Raw genomic sequence first — 22,679 nt, 5'->3', positions numbered from 1 at the left:
TATTCTGTCTTCCAGATCACTTACACGTTCTGTGTTATTTAGTCTGCTATTCATTGCTTCTAGATTGGTTTTTATTTCAGCAGTTGAGTTGTCTAATTTTGATTTGGTTCATCTTCATAGTTTCTAGTTCCTTGTTACAGTGCTCTGCATTTCTATTGATAATCTTTCTTAATTCCTTTAGCATTTTTATTACCTTCTTTTTGGACTCAAGGTCTAGTAGACTGGTGAGGTTTGTTTCAGAAATTATTTGTTCTTTCAGGGGATTTCTCTTGTTCTTTTAATTAAGAGTAGTTCCTCTGCTTTTTCATTTTACTTAACTTTCTCTCTCTCTGTGAATTTAGGAGAAACATTTATCTACTGTGGTCTTGAAGGGGTGTTTTTATGTGGGAGCATCCCTGTGTAGACCCCGTGAGTCAAATATTTTTGGTGTGTGGGCTGGTTTTGGTGTGGGTGCCAGCCATGTCTTTCCTTCACATTTGCTGGCCATTAACCCCTTGATAGGGGGTGTGATTGGTGTTGAAGCGTCTAGAACCTGGGCTCTGTGGTGGGCAGGACCGCCTCTTTGCTCTGAGGCTATCACAGCTCTGTTGGGAGTGGGGTCTGCTCCACAACTGTTGGAGTAGAAGCCCTGAAGTTTGTGTTTGATGAGATTTCATTGCCGTTGAGTGCATGCCCTGCCCCAAAGGAGGCGACAGTTGGTGCAAGTGGGGCCTGTATGGTCACATTGAGCCCATGCACTGCCTAGGCAGGCATCTGCAGTTCCTCTCAGACTCAGTGCAACATTGTGTCCCTTTCTCTGTTGTGTTTCACTCCAGACCTAGTGGTAGGCTCTTTTGTGGAGTGGGCTGTGGCTGGAGGCTGGGGCGCTGTGGCTGCAGGATCAAGGTTGTTGTGCTGCTGCCTGGGACCTGGGCTGCCTCTGTGGCACACCTCTCCCAGGACCTGTCCACCCCAATTCCAGCTCCAGGCTGAGGTGTGGAGTGGGCAGGGCTGGAGCATTCTCACTGGGAAATGAACCACTGCATGCTGCTGCCCAGGGCCTTTCCACTGAACCTCAATGCCCAGCCATTGTGCATTTCTGTGATACCACCTGGTGTGCTCACTGACAAAGTGTGCCACAGCTGGACTCACCCCTCACTGTGTACATTGACAGTGGGCTCCATGTTTCAGCCTGGACCACACCCCAGGTGGTCAGGGCTGTCTCCACTGTCTCCACACAGGTAAATGGAGTCCTCTCCCACATCCTGTCTGCCCAAAATTCAGCACTTAACGTGTTTGTGGTCCCACTTGGCACATGGTTCGGATTGGTAAGTGAGGTGAGGCTTGGGAAGTGCAGCAAGGCATCAGCCACCAGCACTGGTCCCTTTCCATCGTGATTGTTAGGAAGCCAGCATGCCTGCACTCCTCACAAGTATAGTCTAGGCTTCCGCAGCCCCTCTGTCTGTCCCAGCAGATTTCCCAGCTGGCAGGGGGCTCCCCAGGCAAGGGTCTGCCCATGTGGACCTTCTGTCCTTTACAGATCTCTCCCAGGGGCACAGGTCCTGTCGCTTTTTTTTTTTTCCCTGTCCTACCCAGTTACATGGAGATCCTTCTTGCAGCTTTGGTTATGTGGGAGATCTGCCTGTTTCCAGTTGGTTTTCTATGAGAATTGTTCCACATGTAGATGTATTTTTTATGTGTTCGTGGTGAGAGGTGAGCTCCTACTCTGCCATCTTGATCCCCCTCGTAACCTCTACTCCTCAGATAGGATGATCTATGTGAAAATTATTTTTGAGTTATAAATCTACAAAAACATGATGTTTTTATTATTATAAAGCAATATGCTAACATTAATTCATCTCATGTCTGACCAACATCTGCTATGTGGGAACCCTTGAGCTAGGTGTTAGATATAGACAGGACAGGATAGAATACTCTTCTCTTCCTTGAACTTATATTTCTTCATTGTAGTTTGAGAGAGGATTAGCTTTATGTAACACTAGTATCTCACTAGTGAGTCCATTGCTTGTGATTTATTAATTAAACCCCACCAAATCACTTGCTGGTGAATTGCTTCAAGTATTTCTGTTTCTGTATTCATACACTTGAATATTTGAACCTAAGTGTATCACCTTAACTCTGGTGACCCATTAAAATCCCCTAAGGGGCTTCCCTGGTGGCGCAGTGGTTGAGAGTCCGCCTGCCATTGCAGGGGACACGGGTTCGTTACCCGGTCTGGGAAGATCCCACATGCCGCCGAGCGGCTGGGCCCGTGAGCCATGGCTGCTGAGCCTGTGCGTCTGGAGCCTGTGCTCCGCAACGGGAGAGGCCACAGCAGTGAGAGGCCCCCGTACGGCAAAAAAAGAAAAAAAATAAAATCCCCTAGGGGGCTATAAAAACATACTGCTGCTCAACTCCACCTCAGATCAACTGCATTTAGATCCCATGTTTTGGATGGGAGACTAGTTATCAGATGATCAACCTTCCCAGGTGATTCTAATGCATATAGCCAGGGTCAAGAAATGCTGCCGTTATCCTGAGTGTTTTGGGAGGATGAAGAGACACCTTACCTGCATCATTTTCCTGGTACTATTCTACAAGAAATTCTAGTCTATAAAAAGTAAATCACTTATTTAATATTCCTTGTTTTTAATGAGCTTATGTTGCTTTATAGTGTTCATCACTTACTGCTTCATAATTAATTCAAGCACTACTTGTTTTCCTTAGTTCTGGTGTCAAGTATATTGATCTATAATTTCTGAAATCTCTCTATCTCTTTCAAAAATCAGAGTATTTGTGTATCTCCTGGCATATGGCGTCTTTTCTATTTATTTCTCAAAGGATTTGGACCAATTTGTGGGAAAGGTTAGAAAATTTTACTCAGTGGCTTGGTATCCCTAATTAATATCTTGAAGTGCTTGAAACAATGATTTCTCTTGCTATTTTGTTTACGTTAGTATTTTGCTTAAGAAACCATTTGTTTCCAGAGTGTAAAGGTAAATTTCAGCTTAGATCATGCATGAAGAAACTTGTTTTGAGTTAGAAGAGCCTATATTAATGAAGTTTGTACTGAATAAAATGAAGAAAAAATAAAACAATCCTCTATTAAAAGATGTTGTCCCTTAAGTATTTTAAACCTGGTAAATTACCTGATTATTTCTTTTATACTTTTTTAACTTATGTTTATTCATGTGAGAATCGCCACAGGACCTTGGAGGCTGATTTGAATGTGTGCTGGGTTTTAGTCTGTTTCTCACTCCCTATGTGCCTGGATGCCCAAAGGCGAGGGGCAGGTCATAGTAGAATGTCCCTGTTACTTTATAAGGCAGACTGCTCTACCACTTATCATTCTACCCTCCATGCTCCAAGAGTAACTCCATGCTCAGCCCTCTCCACATCCCTACCCTGATAATTTCAGAGCTTCTGGAAATGAGAAGTAGCCCTCAACAAAAAGTCAGCAAAAACACCTGATGAAGAAGGTAGAAAAAAGATAAATTGGAGTCGTTTCAATATTTTCTGATACTTCTAGATTTGTTTCATCTCTTTAATTTATATTTAATCTCTATCAAAATAATTATCTTCTTTTGAAACAGATTTTGAGTCATTATATCAAAATAGTGAAAAAATTGGAAAAACGGTGCTCTTTTCCTTTAAATATGAGGAATATTTCTCTCTGTTAGTATTTTGTTTTCAATGTCCTCCTCTTTGTTTCTTTCAGTAAATATCCCTGATGCAGCTTTTATTCAGGCAGCCTACCGAAAACGTGAATTGGCCAGGGCCCAAGAGGACTATATTTCTTTGGATGTAAAACATGCCTTCACCATCTCTGGTATGAAGAAAAACACTGAATATCCTGAGAGTGAGCCTGATGATCATGAAAATATAATACCATTTACCCCAAAGCCTCAAACACTTAGACAAAAGATGGCTGAAACAACAGGTACATATTTAATTTATTTATAATAAATGAACATTAAGGCATTTTTCATTAGAATATAATTTATGATAAAAATATCCATAAAAACATAATGTAGTATCTCCTATTCTAAAGGTTGTTTAAGTTATTTTTTAAATACCAATTTACTGACATCATGGCTTCTAAAATACATGTCTGTTTCAAAATGTTATCAAAGGGTACATGCAATAATAATGTTTACTGTTATCTGATCTCCACTTGATCTTTCTTGACAGGTTAAAAAATTTGTAGAGTTTCCTATTTTTGATATTGAAAACTTTTGTTGTCACCTTTTATAAGATTATTTTTAACATGGAAACATCGGTAGGATTTTGGTGTCATGTGTTAAAATCTTCCCTGCTCTAGTAAAAAGTTTTCCTTAACCAATAATCCTTAGGTATCAAAGAACTATTTTCACATTTCTCATTTATAAACAATAATGTTTTACCAAGGTTTTGTCATTTCAAATAATACTATTTCAGAATGAGACTTTTGGTTCCTATTAACCCAGAAATTATTTTTGCATGTTTAGATTCTCAGGTAGAATTGAGAATCTCTGATAAAACCAAATGTTGCATTTTTTCCAAGCTTTTTCATATGTGAGACCATCATGTTTTGAGTGAGACAGTTTGGTGATAAATGCAGATTCTGAAGTCAGATTGCTAGATTCAGGTCCTAGGTTCAACACAGTCCTTAGATAGAGGACTGTGTTATGTAACATCCTGTTATCTTAGTTTCTTTATTTATAAAGAGAGAGTGAATTATGAATTGTGAGGAAAAGGTTAACACATATAAAGAGCTGCTAAGCCATTTATAAGCTCCCCAATTGCTAATTGCTGCTGCTATTAGAATGGAAAAATATGGAATATTTATACATGAACTTTTTTTTCAAGCAACCAGAAATGAAGAAACAAGTGAAGATAGTGAAGAAGATAAAAAATATCAAGATATTTGGGAACAGCAGCAGATGAGAAGAGCAGTTAAAATCACAGAGGTAATAATCTTTTATGCCATATGTATTAGTTTCCTGTGGCTACTGTAACAAACTACCACAAACTTGATGGCTAAAACAACAGACATTTATTCTCTCACAGTTGTTGAGGCTAGAAGTCTCAATTCAAGGTGTTGACAGGGCTGTGCTCCTTTTGAAGGCCCTAGGAAAGAATTCTTTTTTTTTTTCCTTTCTTTCCCCCCTTTTTCTTTTTTTAATTGAAGTAGAGTTGACATAACAGTATTATGTTAGTTTCAGGTGTACAAGATAGTGATTGACTTTTAAATACATTATGAAATAAATCACCATGATAAGTCTAGTAACAATCTTTCACCATGCAAAATTATTACAGTGTAATTGACTATGTTCTTTATGCTGTATATCATATCCCTGTGACTTATTTTATAACTGGAAGTTTGTACCTCTTAATCCCCTTCACTTATTCCACCCTACCCCCATCCGCCTCCCCTCAGGCAACCACCAGTTTCCTCTTTGTGTCCATATTGTCTGTTTCTGTTTTGTTTGTTTCATTTTTTAGATTCCACATATAAGTGAGATCAAAGAGATTGTCCTTCTCTGTCTTGTTACACTTAGCATAATACCCTCTATGTCCATCCATGTTGTTGCAAATGGCATGATTTCATTCTTTTTTATGGCTGAATAATATTCAGTTGTGTATATATACCACATATTCTTTATCTGTTTGTATATCAATGGACACTTAAGTTGCTTCCATATCTTGGCAGTTGTGAATAATGCTGCAATGAGCATAGGGTTGCATATAACTTTTCAAATTAACATTTTTGTTTTCTTCAGGTAATTACCCAGAGTGGAATTGCAGGATCATATGGTAGTTCTATTTTTAATATTTTGAGGAATCTCCATGCTGTTTTCTGCGGTGGCTGCACCAATTTACATTCCCACCAACAATGCACAAGGGTTCCCTTTTCTCCACATCCTTGCCAACCCTTGTTGTTTGTTGTCTTTTTGATAATAACCATTCTAATAGGTGTGAGGTATCTTATTTTGGTGTTGATTTGTATTTCCCTGATGTTTAGTGATGTTGAGCATCTTTTCATGTTTCGGTTGGCCATTTGTAAATCTTCTTTGAAGAAATGTCTTTTCAGATCCTCTGTGTATTTTTTGATCAGATTTCTTTTTGATATTGAGGTGTATGAGTTCTTTTTATAATTTGAATATTAACAATTTATCAGATATATCATTTGCAGATACCTCCTCCCATTCAGTAGAGTGCCTTGTTTTATTGATGGTTTCCTTTGCTTGTGCAGAAGGTTTTCAATTTGTAGTCTGATGTGATTATCTTTGCTTTTATTGCCCTTGTCTGAGAAGACATATCCAAAAAATATTGCTGAGACTCATGTTGAAGAGCATACTACCTATGTTTTCTTCTAGTTTTATGGTTTCAAAAATGAGTTTTGTATATGGTATAAGAAAGTGGTCCAGTTTCATTCTTTTGCATGTAGCTGTCCAGTTTTCCCAGCACCATTTATTGAAGGGACTATCTTGTCCCGCATTGTATATCCTTGTCACCTTTGTTGTAGATTAATGGACCATATAAGTATGGGTTTATATCTGGGCTCTCTGTTCTGTTCCATTGATCTATGTGTCTGTTTTTGTGACAGTAACATACTGTTTTGATTACAATATAGTTTGAAATATATAATGTGAAACCACGGAGCTTGAAATCTCTAGCTTTGTTCTTTCTTAAGATTGCTTTGGCTGTTTCAGGGTCTTTTATAGTTGCATATAAATGTCAAAATTACTTGTTCTAGTTCCATGAAATATTTCATTGGTATTTTGGTAGGGATTGCATTGAATCTCCCAGCAGAGAATTCTTTCTTGCTTTTTGTAAGTTCTGGTAGCTCCAGGTATTTCTTGCTTTGTGACTACATAACTTCTGTCTCTACCTCCTTCTCCACATGGCCTTCTCTATGCCTCTAATTTGTGTGTCTCTTATGAGGATACTTGTCATTGGATTTAGGGTCTACTTGGATAATCCAGGATGATCTCATCTTGAGATTCTTCACTTAGTTATAACCACAAAGACCCTTTTTCCAAATGAGGTCATATTCAGAGGTTCCAGGGGTTAGGATATAGACCTATCTAGGGAGGCCATCATTCAACCCACTATACCATGTACATTATGTTCTTTTCCCACTAGATTATAAATACTTTCTACATATTGCAAGTCCCTTGAGGGAACCATCTTTTTTACTTTTAATTTTTACATTAAATTTTTAAATTTTTAAATTTTACATCTAATTTACTTTTATATGGTAGATGCCTAAATGTGAAGTTCAAACAAATAAATAGTGAGGGTTAAAACAAAACTAACAAACAAAAAAAAGTATTATACTTGGGGTAGAAAGTCCTAGATTTGGGTTGTGGCTCTACCACTAAAATACACTCTCCCTGAAGTCAAGAATTATTAAGTATGTTTTTCAGTGTTATATCCCATAGTGCCTGATATTGTGAGAGCTCAATAATTATTTGTATGACTTTGAGAAAATAATTTCATTTTTCTAAATCTCAGTTTTCTCATCAATAAATTGGGAATAATAAAGTGGGAATGATAATGTTACCTACCTGAGTAGGTGGCTGTAAGGCTCAAAGTTATAATGGTCTAATCTAAGTCAAAGTGCTTATAAATTGTATAACATGCAAGTTTTATTTTTAATCTTTTTAATAGGAGTGCTTTGAAAGATTTTTTGTTCTTTTAAGCAAGAAAGTATTGTATGATCTTCATGTTATTAAAACTAAAAAGCTAAGTAAAAGTAAGCCTTCAGTTACAATTAATTTAGAAGTCTCTGAGCCATTTTTTTTTTTTTTAGTTATTTGCAATCTGAATTTTTTTGCTATTAGTAAGAACTGGTAATTATTTGCTTGTTTTTTTTCCTTCCTTTTTTATTTCTTTCTTTTGTTCCAATGTGTGTTTTTTGAACTTTTCTCTTAGGGTAATGGCCAAGCATGGTATTACTAATAAAGAAGATGAACATTTTTATGGCACTTACTACATTTTTCTCTTTTGTCTTCTAGAGAAAATTTAGATCACTCTGTAATGCCACTGTTATTATGGGAATGTTTTACCATAATCTTGCCAGCTTTAAGTATAAGTTCACTTGGTGAAAATGGAATCTCAAGTTTATTTGATTTGCATTTTTATTACTGATGTGGGTGCATTTACTGATTTCTTTATTAAAGACTTACTGCATGCCACTGTACTCATTTCCTGTGACTGCTCTAACAAATTACTACAAACTGAATGACTTGAAACAACCAAATTCTATTTTCTCACACTTTTGGAGGCCAGAAGTCCAAAATCAAGGTGCTGATATGGCTACACTCCTTCCAAAAAGCTCTAGAGGATAATCTATTCCTTGACTATTTTAGCTTCTGTTGGCTGTTGGCGTTCCTTGGCATATAGCTGTATCTCTCTACTCCATCTTCACATCACCTCCTCTTTTTGCATCCCAAACTCTCTCTCCTTCTTTTCTATGAGGCTACATGTAATTACAGTTAGGACTCATTTAGATAATCCAGGATAAGCTCCTATTCTCCAGAACCTGAACTTAATCACATCTTTTGCCATATAACGTAATATTCATTCACAGGTTTGGGATTTTAGAACCTGGGCATATCTTTTGGGGATCACCGTGTAGCCTCTATAACTACTTAACAGTGGTAGACAAAAGCATGTACAATCTTTGCAGGGGAGAGACAGCTAAACAAAATAATTATAGTAAAATCTTACAAGGTTCTGTGACAGAATTCTGTACAGGGTTCTGAAATAGCACAAAGGAACAAGTGAGTGGTCAGTTTTGTAGGCGAGAGGGTGGATGGGAAGGTTTGGAAAAGCCTGTAAGTAAATGGTCAAATTTGAATGAGTCTTTGAAAGATGTTTATGATGTAAGGGATTTGAAGCAAAAGAGGATATCAGGGGTGAAGACATGAAGTTTGAAAAGGTCTGGTTAATTTGGGAATTTGTAGGTATGATTCAAACTGGATAGGAGACTTGGTAAGAATTGATATGAGAAATGATGGAGTCTCGTGGAAAATATAAAAACTATAGTTTAGCCATTGAGTTGACTAATTATCTGGTCCACTTCTTCACATATCCTTTTCTAAAACAGGTTCTTCAGAACCTTTTCAACATTCTAAGCATGATGGTGATGAGTGAGTTACGATGAGCCAGAGGACAGTAATATGAAATGTACTGAGTTACAACATGTATTAGCTAGGAATACATTCCTCTGCAATTAACAGAAAACCCAAATAATGGTGGCTTAAAGAAAATTAAAAGCTTTACCTAGAAACCCACCAGCAGACTTCCATTTGCTTTCCTTTCATTAGACTGGAGTTAGGTGGCAACATCTATCATGAAAAACCAGTATTTGGTTTGTTGTTTTAATTTATTTTACTGAAGTATAGTTTATTTACAATATTGTGTTAATTTCTACTGTACAGGAAAGTGATTCAGTTATACATATATATACATTCTTTTTCATATTCTTTTCCATTATGATTTATCACAGGATATTGAATAGAGTTCCCTGGGCTATAGAGTAGGACCTTGTTGATTATCCATTCTGTATATAATAATTTCCATCTGCTAATCCCAAACTCCCAATGTACCCCTCCCCCACTCCCCCTTGGCAACCACAAGTCTGTTCTCTATGTCTGTGAGTGTGTTTCTGTTTTGTAGATACATTCATTTCTGTCATATTTTAGACTCCACATATAAGTGATATCATATGGTATTTGTCTTTCTCTTTCTGACTGACTTCACTTAGTATGATAATATCTAGGGCCATCCATGTTGCTGCAAATGGCATTATTTCATTCCTTTTTACGGCTGAGTAGTATTCCATTGTATATATGTACCACATCATCTTTATCCATTCATCTTCAGTGGACATTTAGGTTGTTTCCATGTCTTGGCTATTGTAAATAGTGTTGCAATGAACATTGGGGTGCATGTATCTTTTTGAATTACAGTTTTCTCTGGATGTATGCCCAGGAGTGGGATTGCAAGATCATATGGCAACTCTACTTTTAGTTTTTTGAGGAACCTCCATACTATTTTCCACAGTGGCTGCACCAATTAACCTTCCCAACAACAGTGTAGGAGGGTTCCCTTTTCTCCATACCCTCTCCAGCATTTGTTATTTGTATACTTTTTAATGATGGCCATTCTGACTGGTGTGAGGTGATACCTCATTGTAATTTTGTTTTGCATTTTTCTAATAATTATCAGTATTCAGCATCTTTTCGTGTGCCTGTTGGACATCTGTATGTCTTTTTAGAGAAATTTCTATTTAGGTCTTCTGCCCATTTTTCTATTGGGTTGGTTTTTTTTATTACTGAGTTGTGTGAGCTGTTTGTAGATTTTGGAAATTAAGCCCCTGTCAGTTACATCATTTGCAAATATTTTCTTCCAGTCTGTAGGTTGTCTTTTCATTTTGTTTATGGTTTCCTTTGCGGTGCAAAAGCTTATACGTTTGATTAGGTCCAACTTGTTTATTTTTGCTTCTATTTCTGTTGCCTTGGGAGACTGACCTAAGAAAACATTGGTATGATTTATTTCAGAGAATGTTTTGCCTATGTTCTCTTCTAAGAGTTTTATGGTGTCATGTCTTATATTTAAGTCTGTAAGCCATTTTGAGTTTATTTTTTTGTGTATGGAGTAAGGGTATGTTCTAACTTCATTGATTTACATGTGGCTGTCCAACTTTCCCAACATCACTTCCTGAAGAGACTGTCTTTTCTCCATTGTATATTCTTGCCTCCTTTGTTGAAGATTAATTGACCATAGGTGTGTGGGTTTATTTCTGGTCTCTCTCTTCTTTTCCATTGATCCATATGTCTGTTTTTGTGCCGGTACCATGCTGTTTTTATTACTGTGGCTTTCTAGGATTGCCTGAAGTTTGGGAGGGTTATACCTCCAGCTTTGTTCATTTTCTTCAGGATTGCTGTGGCAATTCTGGGTATTTTATGGTTCTATATAAATTTTATGATTATTTGTTGTAGTTCGGTGAAAAATGGTATGGGTAATTTGATAGGGACCAGATTAAATCTGTAGATTGCTTTGGGTAGCATGGCCTTTTTAACAATATTAATTATTCCAATCCAAGAGCGTGGGATATCTCCCATTTCTTTAAATCATTTTCAATTTCCTTTATTCATGTTTTATATTTCTCAGCATATATCTTTCACCTCCTTGGTGAGGTTTATTCCTAAGTATTTTCTTTTTTGATACAATTTTAAAAGGGATTGTTTTTTTTCTTTCCCTTTCTGGTATTTCATTATTAGTGTAAAGAAATGCAGCCAATTTCCGTGTGTTAATCTTGTATCCTGGCTACCTTGTGAATTCGTTTATCAGTTCTGATAGTTTTTCTGTAGGTCATTAGGGTTTTCTACATATGTCATATAATGACAATTTTACCTCTTCCCTTCCAATTTGGATCCCTTTTATTTCTTTTTCTTGTCTGATTGCTGTGGCTAGGACTTCCAGTACTATGTTGAATAGAAGAGGTGAGAGTTAGCATCCTTGTGTTGATCTAGATTTTAGCGTGAAGGCTTTCAGTTTTTCACCACTGAGTATTATATTGGCTGTAGATTTGTCATAGTTTTTATTATGTTGAAATATGTTCTCTCTATACCCAGTTTGGTATGAGTTTTTATCATAAATGAATGTTGAATTTTGTCAAATGCTTTTTCTGTATCTGTTGAGATGATCATGTAGTTTTTGTCTTTTCTGTGTCAGTGTGGTGTATCACATTGATTGATTTGCACATTTTGAACCATCCTTGTGACCCTGGGATGAATCCAACTTGGTCATAGTGTATGATCTTTCTTATGTGTTGTTGGATTCAGTTTGCTAGTATTTTATTGAGAATTTTTGCATCTGTAATCATCAAAGATACTGGCCTGTAATTTTCTTCTTTTGTAGTGTCTTTGTCTGGTTCTAGAAACTTGTCCATTTCTTCTAGGTTGTTCAATTTGTTGGCATATGATTGTTCATAGTATTCGCTTATGGGTTTTTGTATTTCTGCAGTATCAGTTGTGATTTCTCCTCTTTCATTTCTCATTTTGTTTATTTGATTCCCCTCTCTTTTCTTCTTGGTGAGCCTGTCTAGAGGTTTGTCTTGTTTATCCTTTCAAAGAACCAGCTCTTGGTTTTATTGCTTTCTTTCTATTGTTTTTTTAATCCCTATTTCATTTATTTCCTCTCTGGTCCTTATTATTTCCTTCCTTCTGCTTACTTTGGGTTTTGTTTGTTCTTCTTTTTCTAATTCTTTTAGGTGTTAGGGTAGGTTTTTATTTGAGATTTTTCTTGTTCTTTGAGGGAGGCCTGTATCACAATGAACTGCCCTCTAAGAACTGCTCTGCTGTAACCCATGGATTTTTGTATGATTGTATTTTCATTGTCATTTGTCTCAAGGTATTTTTTAATTTCCTCTTTGATTTCATCATTGACCCATTGGGTTTTTTGGTAGCATGTTGTTTAGTCTCCAGGTAATCTTTTTTTTTCTCGTTTCTTTTTTTGTGGTTGATTTCAGTTTCATGCTGCTGTGGTTAGAAAACCTTCTTGAAAAAATTTCTCTGCTCTTAAATTTGTTGAGGCTTGTTTTGTGCCTCAGTATGTGGTCAACCCTAGAGAATGTTCCATGTGTACTTGAAAAGACTGTGTATTGGGTTTTTTGGATATAATGTCCTGAAAATATCAATTAAGTCTAAATGCTCTAGTGTATCATTTAGGATCTCTGCTGCGTTATTGATTTTCTGTCTAGAAGATTTGTCCATTGATATGAGTAGGGTGTTTAAGTCTCCTACTATTATTGTACTCCCATCCCTTTTTCCCTTTATGTCTGTTAGTATTTGTTTTATGTTTTGGGGTGCTCCTATATTGGGTGCATATATGTTGACGAATGTAATATCCTCCTCTTGTATTGATCCTTTCATCATTATATAGTGTTCTTTTTCTTTATGGCCTTTGTTTTAAAGTCCATTTTGCCTGATATGAGTAGTGCTACCCCTGCTTTCTTGTCATTTCTGTTTGCATGAGTTATCTTTTTCCATTCCCTCATTTTCAGTCTGTGTCCTTCACTCTTAAGTGGATCTCTTGTAGACAGCATATGGTAGGCTCTTGTTTTTTAATCCAATCTGCCACTCTGTATTTTTTGATTGCAGCATTTAGTCCATTGACATTTAAGGTAATTATTGATAGATATGTATTTATTGCCATTTTTAACCTTGTTTTCCAGTTGATTTTGTATTTTTTCTTTGTTCCTTTTTGTTTTTCCTTTTGTGGTTTGGTGATTTTCTTTTGTATTATGCTTGTTCTCTTCTTTTGGGTTTTTGTGAATCTGTTGTATGTTTTTTGATTTGTGGTAACCCATATGGTTTTCAAATATGTTAACCCATTACTATATCTACTTGCTTTAGACTGATAGTCATATAGGCTCGAACACATTCTAAAATTTAAAAATCTACATTTTTTTACTCTCCTACCTGGCATTTTATGATTTTGATACCCTCTTTTACATCTTCATGTTTATCCTTTTTCTGTTCATTTTGCTTATCATCCCTTTCACAAAAATGTTTGGTTTTTACTTTAATCTGTATATTGGCTTAAGTGATTTACTTTCCATTTTTGATTTTCTCTTTTATATAGATTATTGCTTTTCTATTTAGAGAAGGCCTTTAATTATTTCTTTTAGTATATGTTTAGTATTGCTGTTATTCTTTTAGTTTTTGCTCTTCTGAGAAATTCTGTCTCTCTCCTTCTATTCCAAATGATAATCTTGCTGAGTAGAGTATCCTAGGTTGCAGATTTTTTCCTTTCAGGACTTTGACTATATCTTGCCACTCCCTTCTGTCCTGCAATGTTTTCTATAGGAAAATCAGGTAATAGCCTTATGGTGGTTCCCTTGTAATTAACTCTTTTTACTCCCTTCTGGCCTGCAATGTTTTCTATAGGGAAATCAGGTAATAGCCTTATGTGGGTTCCCTTGTAATTAACCCTTTTTCTCTTGGTGCCTTTAGAATCCTCTCTTTATCTTTAATTTTTGCCACTTTAATCATAATATGTCTTGGTGTAGGTCTGCTTGGGTTCATCTTGTTTGGGACCCTCTGTGCTTCCTGTGCCTAGATATCTGTTTCCTTCTTTAGGTTTGGGAAGTTTTCAGCCATAATTTCTTCAAATACATTTTCAATCCCCTTATCTCTTTCTTCCCCTTCTGAAATTCCTATTATGCATAGATTGGCACGCTTTATATTTAAGAGTTTTAAAACTTTCATTGTGGACATATAATAATATAATGAATCCCCCTCTGTGGACCATGATTCAGCTTCAAAAATTGCCAACTATTGGCTAATTTTGTTTCATCAATGCCCTCATGTACTCACCCTGCCCGTATTATTATTTTTTAGTTAATAGACTTTTTTTTTTAGAGAAGTTTTAGGTTCACAAAAAATTAAGCAGATAATATGCAGCATTCCCACCTCTCCCTCGTCACCCAGTTTCTCCCATTATTAACATCTTGCAGTAGTGTGGTACATTTGTTGCAGTTGATGAACCAATACTGAGACATTATTATTAACCAAAGTCTATAACTTTTATTACAGTTCACTCTTTGTGTTGTACAGTTCTATGAGCATAAGCTGTTTATTCCACAATTTGTAGAGTCAATTATCCCTAAGACCATAAATGTCTGGACTAAATCTAAACTGTCTTCTAAATCTTTAGTCCAGGAACCAATGAAGTGATAAAAAAAAAAACCTTGGAACTAATTGAAAATTGTAAAGTTGAGAAAACAGCAGACCATACTAAAAATCACCACTCCTGGTACATAAAAGCAACTGTAGCACAAGTCATCTTTGCCCAAATTGTGGGTGGGGCTGTGGGCTGGGGAGGAGCCTGTATCCTGCCCTGGCCCTTGTGGGCCTAGAGGAGACAGAACCCACTCTTCAAGGGACAGTAACTTTAATTGAAGGAACATTGTTGAGGCAGCAGGAGCAGGAAGGAGAGCATAGAAGTTTCCACAAGGATGACTGGAGTCAGAACATCCAAGGTCCTTGCGGCAGGGAAGAGAAGCCTTTGAGTCAAGTACCGCAGCTCAGTGCTTTGGCCTGGGTGCTATACATGTCACTTCTGCTCAGACTTCCTTATCTGCAAGGAGGCATGTGGCTGTGCCCGGCTTCATGGGAGTGCGGAAGTATCCTACCTTAACGGCAGTGTCCATGTACTCCAGTTGCTGGGGCCTCCATGGACTGTGACCCATGGAGACTGCTACTGCCGTTAAGTCCCAGAGGTGGAGATGGGGGAGCGGTTCGGGGCTGCTTCAAGGCCTGGGCCCCACCAGTGGGTGGCCCTGGCAAGGGCTCTGGAACTCTGCAGGACACAGCCCTCAGCCTGTCCCTGAGCCCCCAGCTCACCCTCCAGCCTGAGGCCAGAGGGCCTGGAGGGCCCCAGGGAGAAGGCTACGATCCTCTTCTCACTGCACTCTCTGCAGCGAGGACCACTGCCAGGCTGATTGTTGGCAGAGCGGGACCTCTGACCACTGGCAAGCTTTATATTATCCCATAGATCTTTTATATTGCTTCCATTTTTTTCATTTCTTTTATATTGGCTTTCTGTCTGCTGTTCTGATTGGGGGATTTACATTATTTTGTCTTTCAGAACACATTCATTCTGCATTATTCAGTCTGCTATTTATTGCCTTTAGCTCAGCTTTCATCTGGGCAACTGAGTTTTCTAATTTTTCTTGGCTCCTCTATATAGTTTCTAGTCCCTTTTTACAGTAATATGTATTTCAATTATAGCCTTTCTTAATTCCTTCAGTATTTTCACTATCTTCTTTTTGAAATAAATCAGTATCTATTAGATGAAGATGTCTATTTCACTGTTCTTTCAGGGCAATTCTCTTGATCTTTTAATTGGGAGTGGTTGTTCTGCTTCTTCATTTTACTTATATTTCTCTTACTCTATGAGTTTAGGAGAAACAGTTAACTACTGTGGTCTTGGAGGGCTATTTTAATGTGGGAGTATCCATGTGTAGCCTGCACGGGTTTAATATATTTGGTGGGAGGGCTATTTTAGTATGGCTGCCTCTTTCCTCAGTGTGTGCTGGCCGTTATCACCTTTAAAAGGGGGTGTGACTGGTGTCGTGGTGACCCGAGCCTGAACTGAATGTTGAGCGGAGCCTCCTCTTTGCTCTGTAGTTGTCACAGCCCTGTTGGCGGCAGCGTCTACCCCCTAGTTGTTGGAGTAGAAACCCTCAGATCTGTTTCTGATGTGCAGTGTGAGATAGGTGGAATTGGAGCACTCCCACTGAGAGAGAAGCCACTGAGTGTTCCTCTACCAGAGCTATCCACTGTGAAGTGCGCTCCATGGTGTCACCTGAAACCCACTGTGCAAGCTCACAAAGTGTACTGTTGGTGGCATGCCCTTGGCCCCACCTCAACTTTGGGAATGCAGGCAGTAGTCCCTGGTGTCCCTCAGGCCCTGTGTTAACAAAGCCACCAGCGCAAATCAACCAGTGCAGATCCACTGAAGTCAGGTACCACGACTGCAGTAGTTGCACACCTGGACCCTCCATGGGAGCTATGGAAGCAACCCAGACCCTGTCCCAGCCTGCATGTGCATGCGCCCACAGAGCCCACAGATGCTAAGGCCAGACCCATCAGAGCTGCAGGAGCACCCATTGTCCATTCAGATATCATGAAGTCGCTGAGTTTTTACAAAGCCAGTGACCGTGGCATAAATCTGCAGATCACACAGTCGTGGGGAGATGGCTTAGATTTCAGCCCTGCTTCCTAAGTTGTGTGACCCCTGGTAATCAACTTGGATTTCAGCCCCGCCTCCACTTGTGGGCAACCCCATGGCACTTGCGTGCTCCCAGAGCTTGTAGAGGTGGTCCCAAGCCAGCTGAGAGTGTGCAGAGAAAGAGACTGCTATGGCGGCCCCGCCCCTCCCTTCACTCACATGCACATTAACGGTGGCGTTTCAGCGGCAGCTCCACTCCCTCTGTGAGCATGCCAAGTGTGAGGCTGCTAATGGCAGGCACCGCCCCTCCCTTCTCACACCCCCTTAACAATGACACTTTCCTTCTACGGCGGGCCCAGGCTTCTTCCATGTATACCTAGCGGTTGTCGCTGTACCACACTCCAGCCCCTTCCTGCTGTCTCCACACAGCCAACCCCAGTCCTCCCCTTGGGTCTGTCCTCTAAAGCTGGAGTATCAGCACCCAGCCCTCGTGTGCACCAGCCGATGTGCATCTCAGACTGGGGAGTGCAGGGCAGTGGCCCAGACCATCTGTTCTGGCCTCTCTGTGCAAACTGGCTGCTGCTGTCTCCTCTGAGCCTCTGAAGCTCCCTTTCTGTCCCACCTGAGGGGCCTTCCAAGGTATGGGAACCTTTTCCTCTTTCATGACTCCCTCCCAGGGACACAGGTCCCATCCCGCTTCCCTTTTTTTTCTTTCATCCTACCCAATTACATGGAGATCTTTCTTGCACTTTTAGGTTCTGAGATCTGCCAGGTTCAGTAGGTATTCTGTGAGAATTGTTCCACAGAGATGTATTTTTCATGTATTTGTGGGTGGAGGTGACCTCCATGTCCTTCTATTCTGCCACCTTGATTGGAGCCTCCAGTATGTGGTTTTTTGAGAGTATATTAGATCATAAACAGAACTAGCTATATAAACACTGAGAACAAAGCTTTCATGAAAAATAAGATTTTGTAATTTGCCTCTTGCACGTGAATTTAAATTTCTAAATTTTAAAACTGTGTGCAAATTTTAAAAACATTTTATTACAACCATAAAAAATGTCAGAGGCTTGGAATTTTGAGCTGATGAGACCTTGGTGTATCCAATCTGCTTTCATGCTATTAATATTTGCAAGACTAATGAATGTTGAAAACAATATAAACTTTCATATTACTTTTAGGGACGAGACATAGATCTTTCTCATAGCAGTGAATCTCAAACAGTGAAGAAGTTTGATGCTTCCATTTCATTTCCACCAGTAAATTTAGAAATTATAAAGAAGCAACTAAATACTAGGTAAGTAATATCAATTTTAAAATTTACATTTGTGATAGACATTTAATAGTGAAAAAAATTAGCACTATAATCTTTTTAACTATTAAATATTAGTATTAAACAGATTTATAGGCAAAAATTAGCATCACCTGTATTAGCACATTAATATAACTGATTTCCTTTTTTATATGTCTTTTAGTGTTTATAATAAATATATATCGTATAGTTACAATCAATAAAATCAAGGTCTGCTTTTTTCACTGACTATTTTTGTTAGCATTTATCTGCATTGTTAAATAGCCTTTAATATTTAAAAATAATATGCCGGGAGTGATGGCAGCAAGATGCCAGAATAAGAAGCCCTAGACCTCGTTGCCTCACAGAGATACCAACTTAACAACAACATACTGTCCAAAAAGCCTTTCTGAGTACTCCAGAAATCAGGAAGTTGTAGTACCCCAGGCAAGCTCAAAGCCCAAAATAGCCACATTGTAATGGGTAAGAAAAACCACTTCATTCCAACTGCATCTAGCCTCTCTCACAAGCCAGCACTGCTTTTGATGGAGAGAAAAAACCCAAGTCATAGTTTTTCCATTGGGAAGGAGAAAGAAGAGTGGAACACTGTCTTTTGGAGGTACTGTCCAAGAGACTTGTTTCTGTCTTGTCTGTCTCAGAGCACTGATGAGGAACCATCATACGTTAGATGCCTGAGGGCCACAGAGGACAAGGAAGAGCTAAGCAGCCTGTTGCAGAGCCGGAAAGTCTGTAGTACTACAAACACCAGAGGGAACAAGAGACTACAGAATCCTGAAAAAGAAACCCACAAATCTCTATAATTAGGAAATTTCGTATAGAAGCCCAGAGAAGGTGCATCCCCCAGGAAAGGTTTGAGAAGACACTCTTCCCCACACAACACCACTGGGAATCTCCAGTCAGGCTGATTGAAATGCACTTAAGGGAAACAACTTCATATGGGGGAGAAACTCCCCTTAAGTGCATTTTCAAATACACAAAACACAACAAAAAGATAACCAGATACATGAATAAACAAGGAAACATGGCCCAATCAAAGGGCCCAAATTAATTCCAGAACTAAAAGAAACAGAAGTCTATGAATTACCTGACAGAGAATTCAGAATAATCTTCTTAAGCTTAATGTCTTCTTAAAGAAGCTTAATGTGCCATAAGAGATCACAGACAACTAAAGAAATCAGGGAAATGATACATGAACAAGGTTGGAATACCAACAGAGATGGAAACTAAGAAAGAACCAGAGGTTCTAGAGCTGAAAGTGTAATAACTGAACTAAAAAATTTAATGAAGGGGGCTTCCCTCGTGGCACAGTGGTGAGAGTCCACCTGCCGATGCAGGGGACATGAGATCATGCCCTGGTCCGGGAAGATCCCACATGCCACGGAGCGTCTGGGCCCGTGAGCCATGGCCACTGAGCCTGCACATCCGGAGCCTGTGCTCCGCAACGGGAGAGGCCACAAAAGTGAGAGGCCCACGTACCAAAAAAAAAAAAAAAAAAGGAAATTTACTGAAGGTAGCAGACTATATCAAGCAGAAGAAACAAGCGAGACCTCAAAGAGTGATCATTTGAAATTACCAAAAGAGTAAAAGAAATTACCAAAAGAGTAGCAAAAAGAAAAGTGAAGAAAGCCTAAGGGATTTATATGATGCTATCAAGCAGAACAACATATACATTATGGGAATCCAAGAAGGAAAAGAGTAGCAGAATGGGACAGAGAGCTTATCTGAAGATATAATGGCCAAAGACTTACCAGTCTGAGGAAGGAAATGGGCATTCAACTTCAAAAAGTTAAAAGAACTCCAACAAGGATGAACACAAGGAGGCTTACAATGAGACGATTATAATCAAACTTTCTAGATACAAAGAATTTAAAAAGCCACAAGACAAAAGCACCTCATCATGTACAAGAGGGCCCCATAAGATTAACAGGAGACTTCTCAACAGAAACATTACAGGGGCCAGAAGGGAGTAGGATGAAGGAGAAATAAAAAACTCAGGTAAACAAAGCTGAGGGAGTTCGTCACACTAGACCTGCCTTAACAAAAATTGCTGAAAGATATCCTTCAAGTTGAAATGAAAGGACACTAGACAGTAGCACGAACCATACAAAAATACAAAGTTCTCTGGTAAAGGTAAATATATATATAAATATAGAATCCTGTAATACTGTAAGAGTGGTGTAAAAATCACTTTTAGTATAGAATTTTAAAGGTAAAAGCACAAAAATAACATGTTAGTGGATACAGAATTTTTAAGTGTAATTTGTGATATCAATAACGAGATGGAGGGGGAGATATAAAGGAGTAGAGTTTTTGTATGTTGAAGTTAAGATGTCAGTTTAAAATAGATTACTAGAATTATAAGATGTTTTTTGGTAATCCCCATGGTAAACATAAAGAAAGTACCTGTAGAAGGTATGCAGAGGAAAATGAAAACGATCTAGAGCACATCACTACAAAAAAATCAACAAAACGCAAGGCAGCAACAAAGTGAGAGAGTGGCGTGGACATATATACACTACCAAACGTAAAATAGTTAGCTAGTGGGAAGCAGCCGCATAGCACAGGGAGATCTGCTTGGTGGTTTGTGACCGCCTAGAGGCGTGGGATAGGGAGGGTGGAGGGGAGGGAGACACAAGAGGGAAGAGATATGGGAACATATGTATATGTATATGTATAACTGATTGACTTTGTTATAAAGCAGAAACTAACACACCATTGTAAAGCAATTATACTCCAATAAAGATGTTAAAAAAAAAAGGGAGAGGGACAAAATAACTACAAGACAGACAAAAAACAATTTAAAAATAACAGTCGTAAGTCCTTCCATATCAGTAATTACTTCAAATGTGAATGGATTATATTCTATAATCAAAAGACATAGTGGCTGAATAGGTTGGGAAAAATAAAAGAAGCAAGATCTGGGAATTCCCTGGTGGTCCAGTGGTTAGGATTCTGTGCTTTCAGTGCCTAGCACCTGGGTTTGATCCCTGGTCAGGGAACTAAGGTCCCACAAGCTGCACAGCCAAAAAATTTTAAAAAGCAAGAGCCAACTATATACTATCTGCAGGAGGCTCACTTAGATTTAAGGTTGCATATAGGATGAAAGTTATAGGATTGCAAAAAGATTCCATGAAAACAGTAAACAAAAGAGAGCAGGAGTGGCATTACTTAGAGAAAAGAATTTTAAGTTTAAAACTACAAGAGACAAGGATATTATGTAATATAAAAGGGTCAACTTATTGGGACAATATAGCAACTATTTATATATATATGTACCCAACAGTAGAGCACCTAACTGTATAAAGCAAATATTGACAGAGCTGAAGGGAGAAATAGCAATATAATAATAGTATGAGACCTCAATATCACACTTTCAAATAATTGATGAAATAGAGAATCTTAAGGAAACAGTGATCTTGAACAAAGCTAAATGAACCTAACAAATATATGGAATGTTCCACCCAACAGCAGCAGAATATACTTTCTTTTCAACCACACAGACCATACTCTGCAGGATAGATCCCACATTAAGTCACAAACAATTCTTAACAAATTTAAGGTTGAAATCATACCTTTTCCAAGCACAGTGCAGTGAGACTAGAAATCGGTAACAGAAAGGGAAAGGGAAAATTCACAAATGTGTGGAAACTAAGCACGCTCTTGAACAGCCAATGTACCAACGAAGAAATCAAAATGGAAACTATAAAGTATCTTGAGGCAAATGAAAACAAAAACACCAAAAGTTATGGGATGCAGCAAAAGCAGTACTAAGAGGGAAGTTTATAGCAATGAACACATTAAAAAAGAAGAAAGATATCAAATCAACAACCTAACTGTACCTCAAAAAACTTCAAAAAGAACAAACTGAGCCCAGTTATCAGAAGGAAGGAAATAGTAAAGATTAGAGCAGAAATAAACATAATAGAGCATAGAAAAACAACTGAAGAAAAATCAAAACTGAATTTTTTTTTTAAGATCAAAAAAATTTGACAAACCCTTAGCCAGGCTAAGTGAAAAAGAGAATAGGTTCAAATAACAAAAATAAGAAAGAGAAACGTTACAGCTAATGCCACAGAAACAAAAAGGATCATAAGATACTATAAACAATTATACACCAACAAACTAGATAACCAAGAAGAAATGGATCAATTTCAAGAAACATACAACCTACCAAGACTGATTTATAAAGAGATGAAAAATTTGAACAAATCTGTTACTAGTAAGGAGATTGAATTAGTAGTCAAAAACCTACCAACAAAGAAAAGCCCAGGACAGATAACCTCACTGGATAATTCTACCAAACATTTAAAGATGAATTAACACCATTCCTTCTCAAACCCTTCCAAAAAACTGAAGAGGTGATAACATTCCCAAACTCATTCTATGAGGTCAGCATTACCCTGATCCCAAAATCTGAGACAAAGATAGTACAAGAAAAGAAAGTTAATAAGCCAATATCCCTGATGAATATTGATGTAAAAACCCTCAGTAAAATACTAGCAAATGTAATTAACAATACATTAAGAGGATTATACACATGACCAAGTGGGATTTATTCCTGGAATACAAGAATGAGTCATAAGAAAATCAGTGTGGTATACTACATTAACAGAATGAAGGGCAAAAACCACATGGTCATCTCAATTGATACAGA

General features: G+C 38.0%; 1 protein-coding gene across 1 annotated transcript in view; it reads left to right on the top strand.

Annotated features, from left to right (window-relative positions):
* Positions 1–22,679, top strand: part of GCFC2 (GC-rich sequence DNA-binding factor 2) — a 73,611-nt gene that overhangs the window by 17,469 nt on the left and 33,463 nt on the right. Inside the window, exons 3-5 of the mRNA XM_082851698.1 lie at positions 3,698–3,919; positions 4,828–4,928; positions 17,895–18,010. Of these exons, the coding sequence (XP_082707824.1) occupies positions 3,698–3,919; positions 4,828–4,928; positions 17,895–18,010 (439 nt within the window). The remainder of the gene's footprint in view (positions 1–3,697; positions 3,920–4,827; positions 4,929–17,894; positions 18,011–22,679) is intronic.

Source organism: Leucopleurus acutus, assembly GCF_964270905.1.
Source record: "Leucopleurus acutus genome assembly, chromosome: 12".
NCBI lineage: Eukaryota > Metazoa > Chordata > Mammalia > Artiodactyla > Delphinidae > Leucopleurus > Leucopleurus acutus.
The sequence above is the reverse complement of the archived record's forward strand: the minus strand, read 5'-3'. Positions and strand labels throughout refer to the sequence as shown.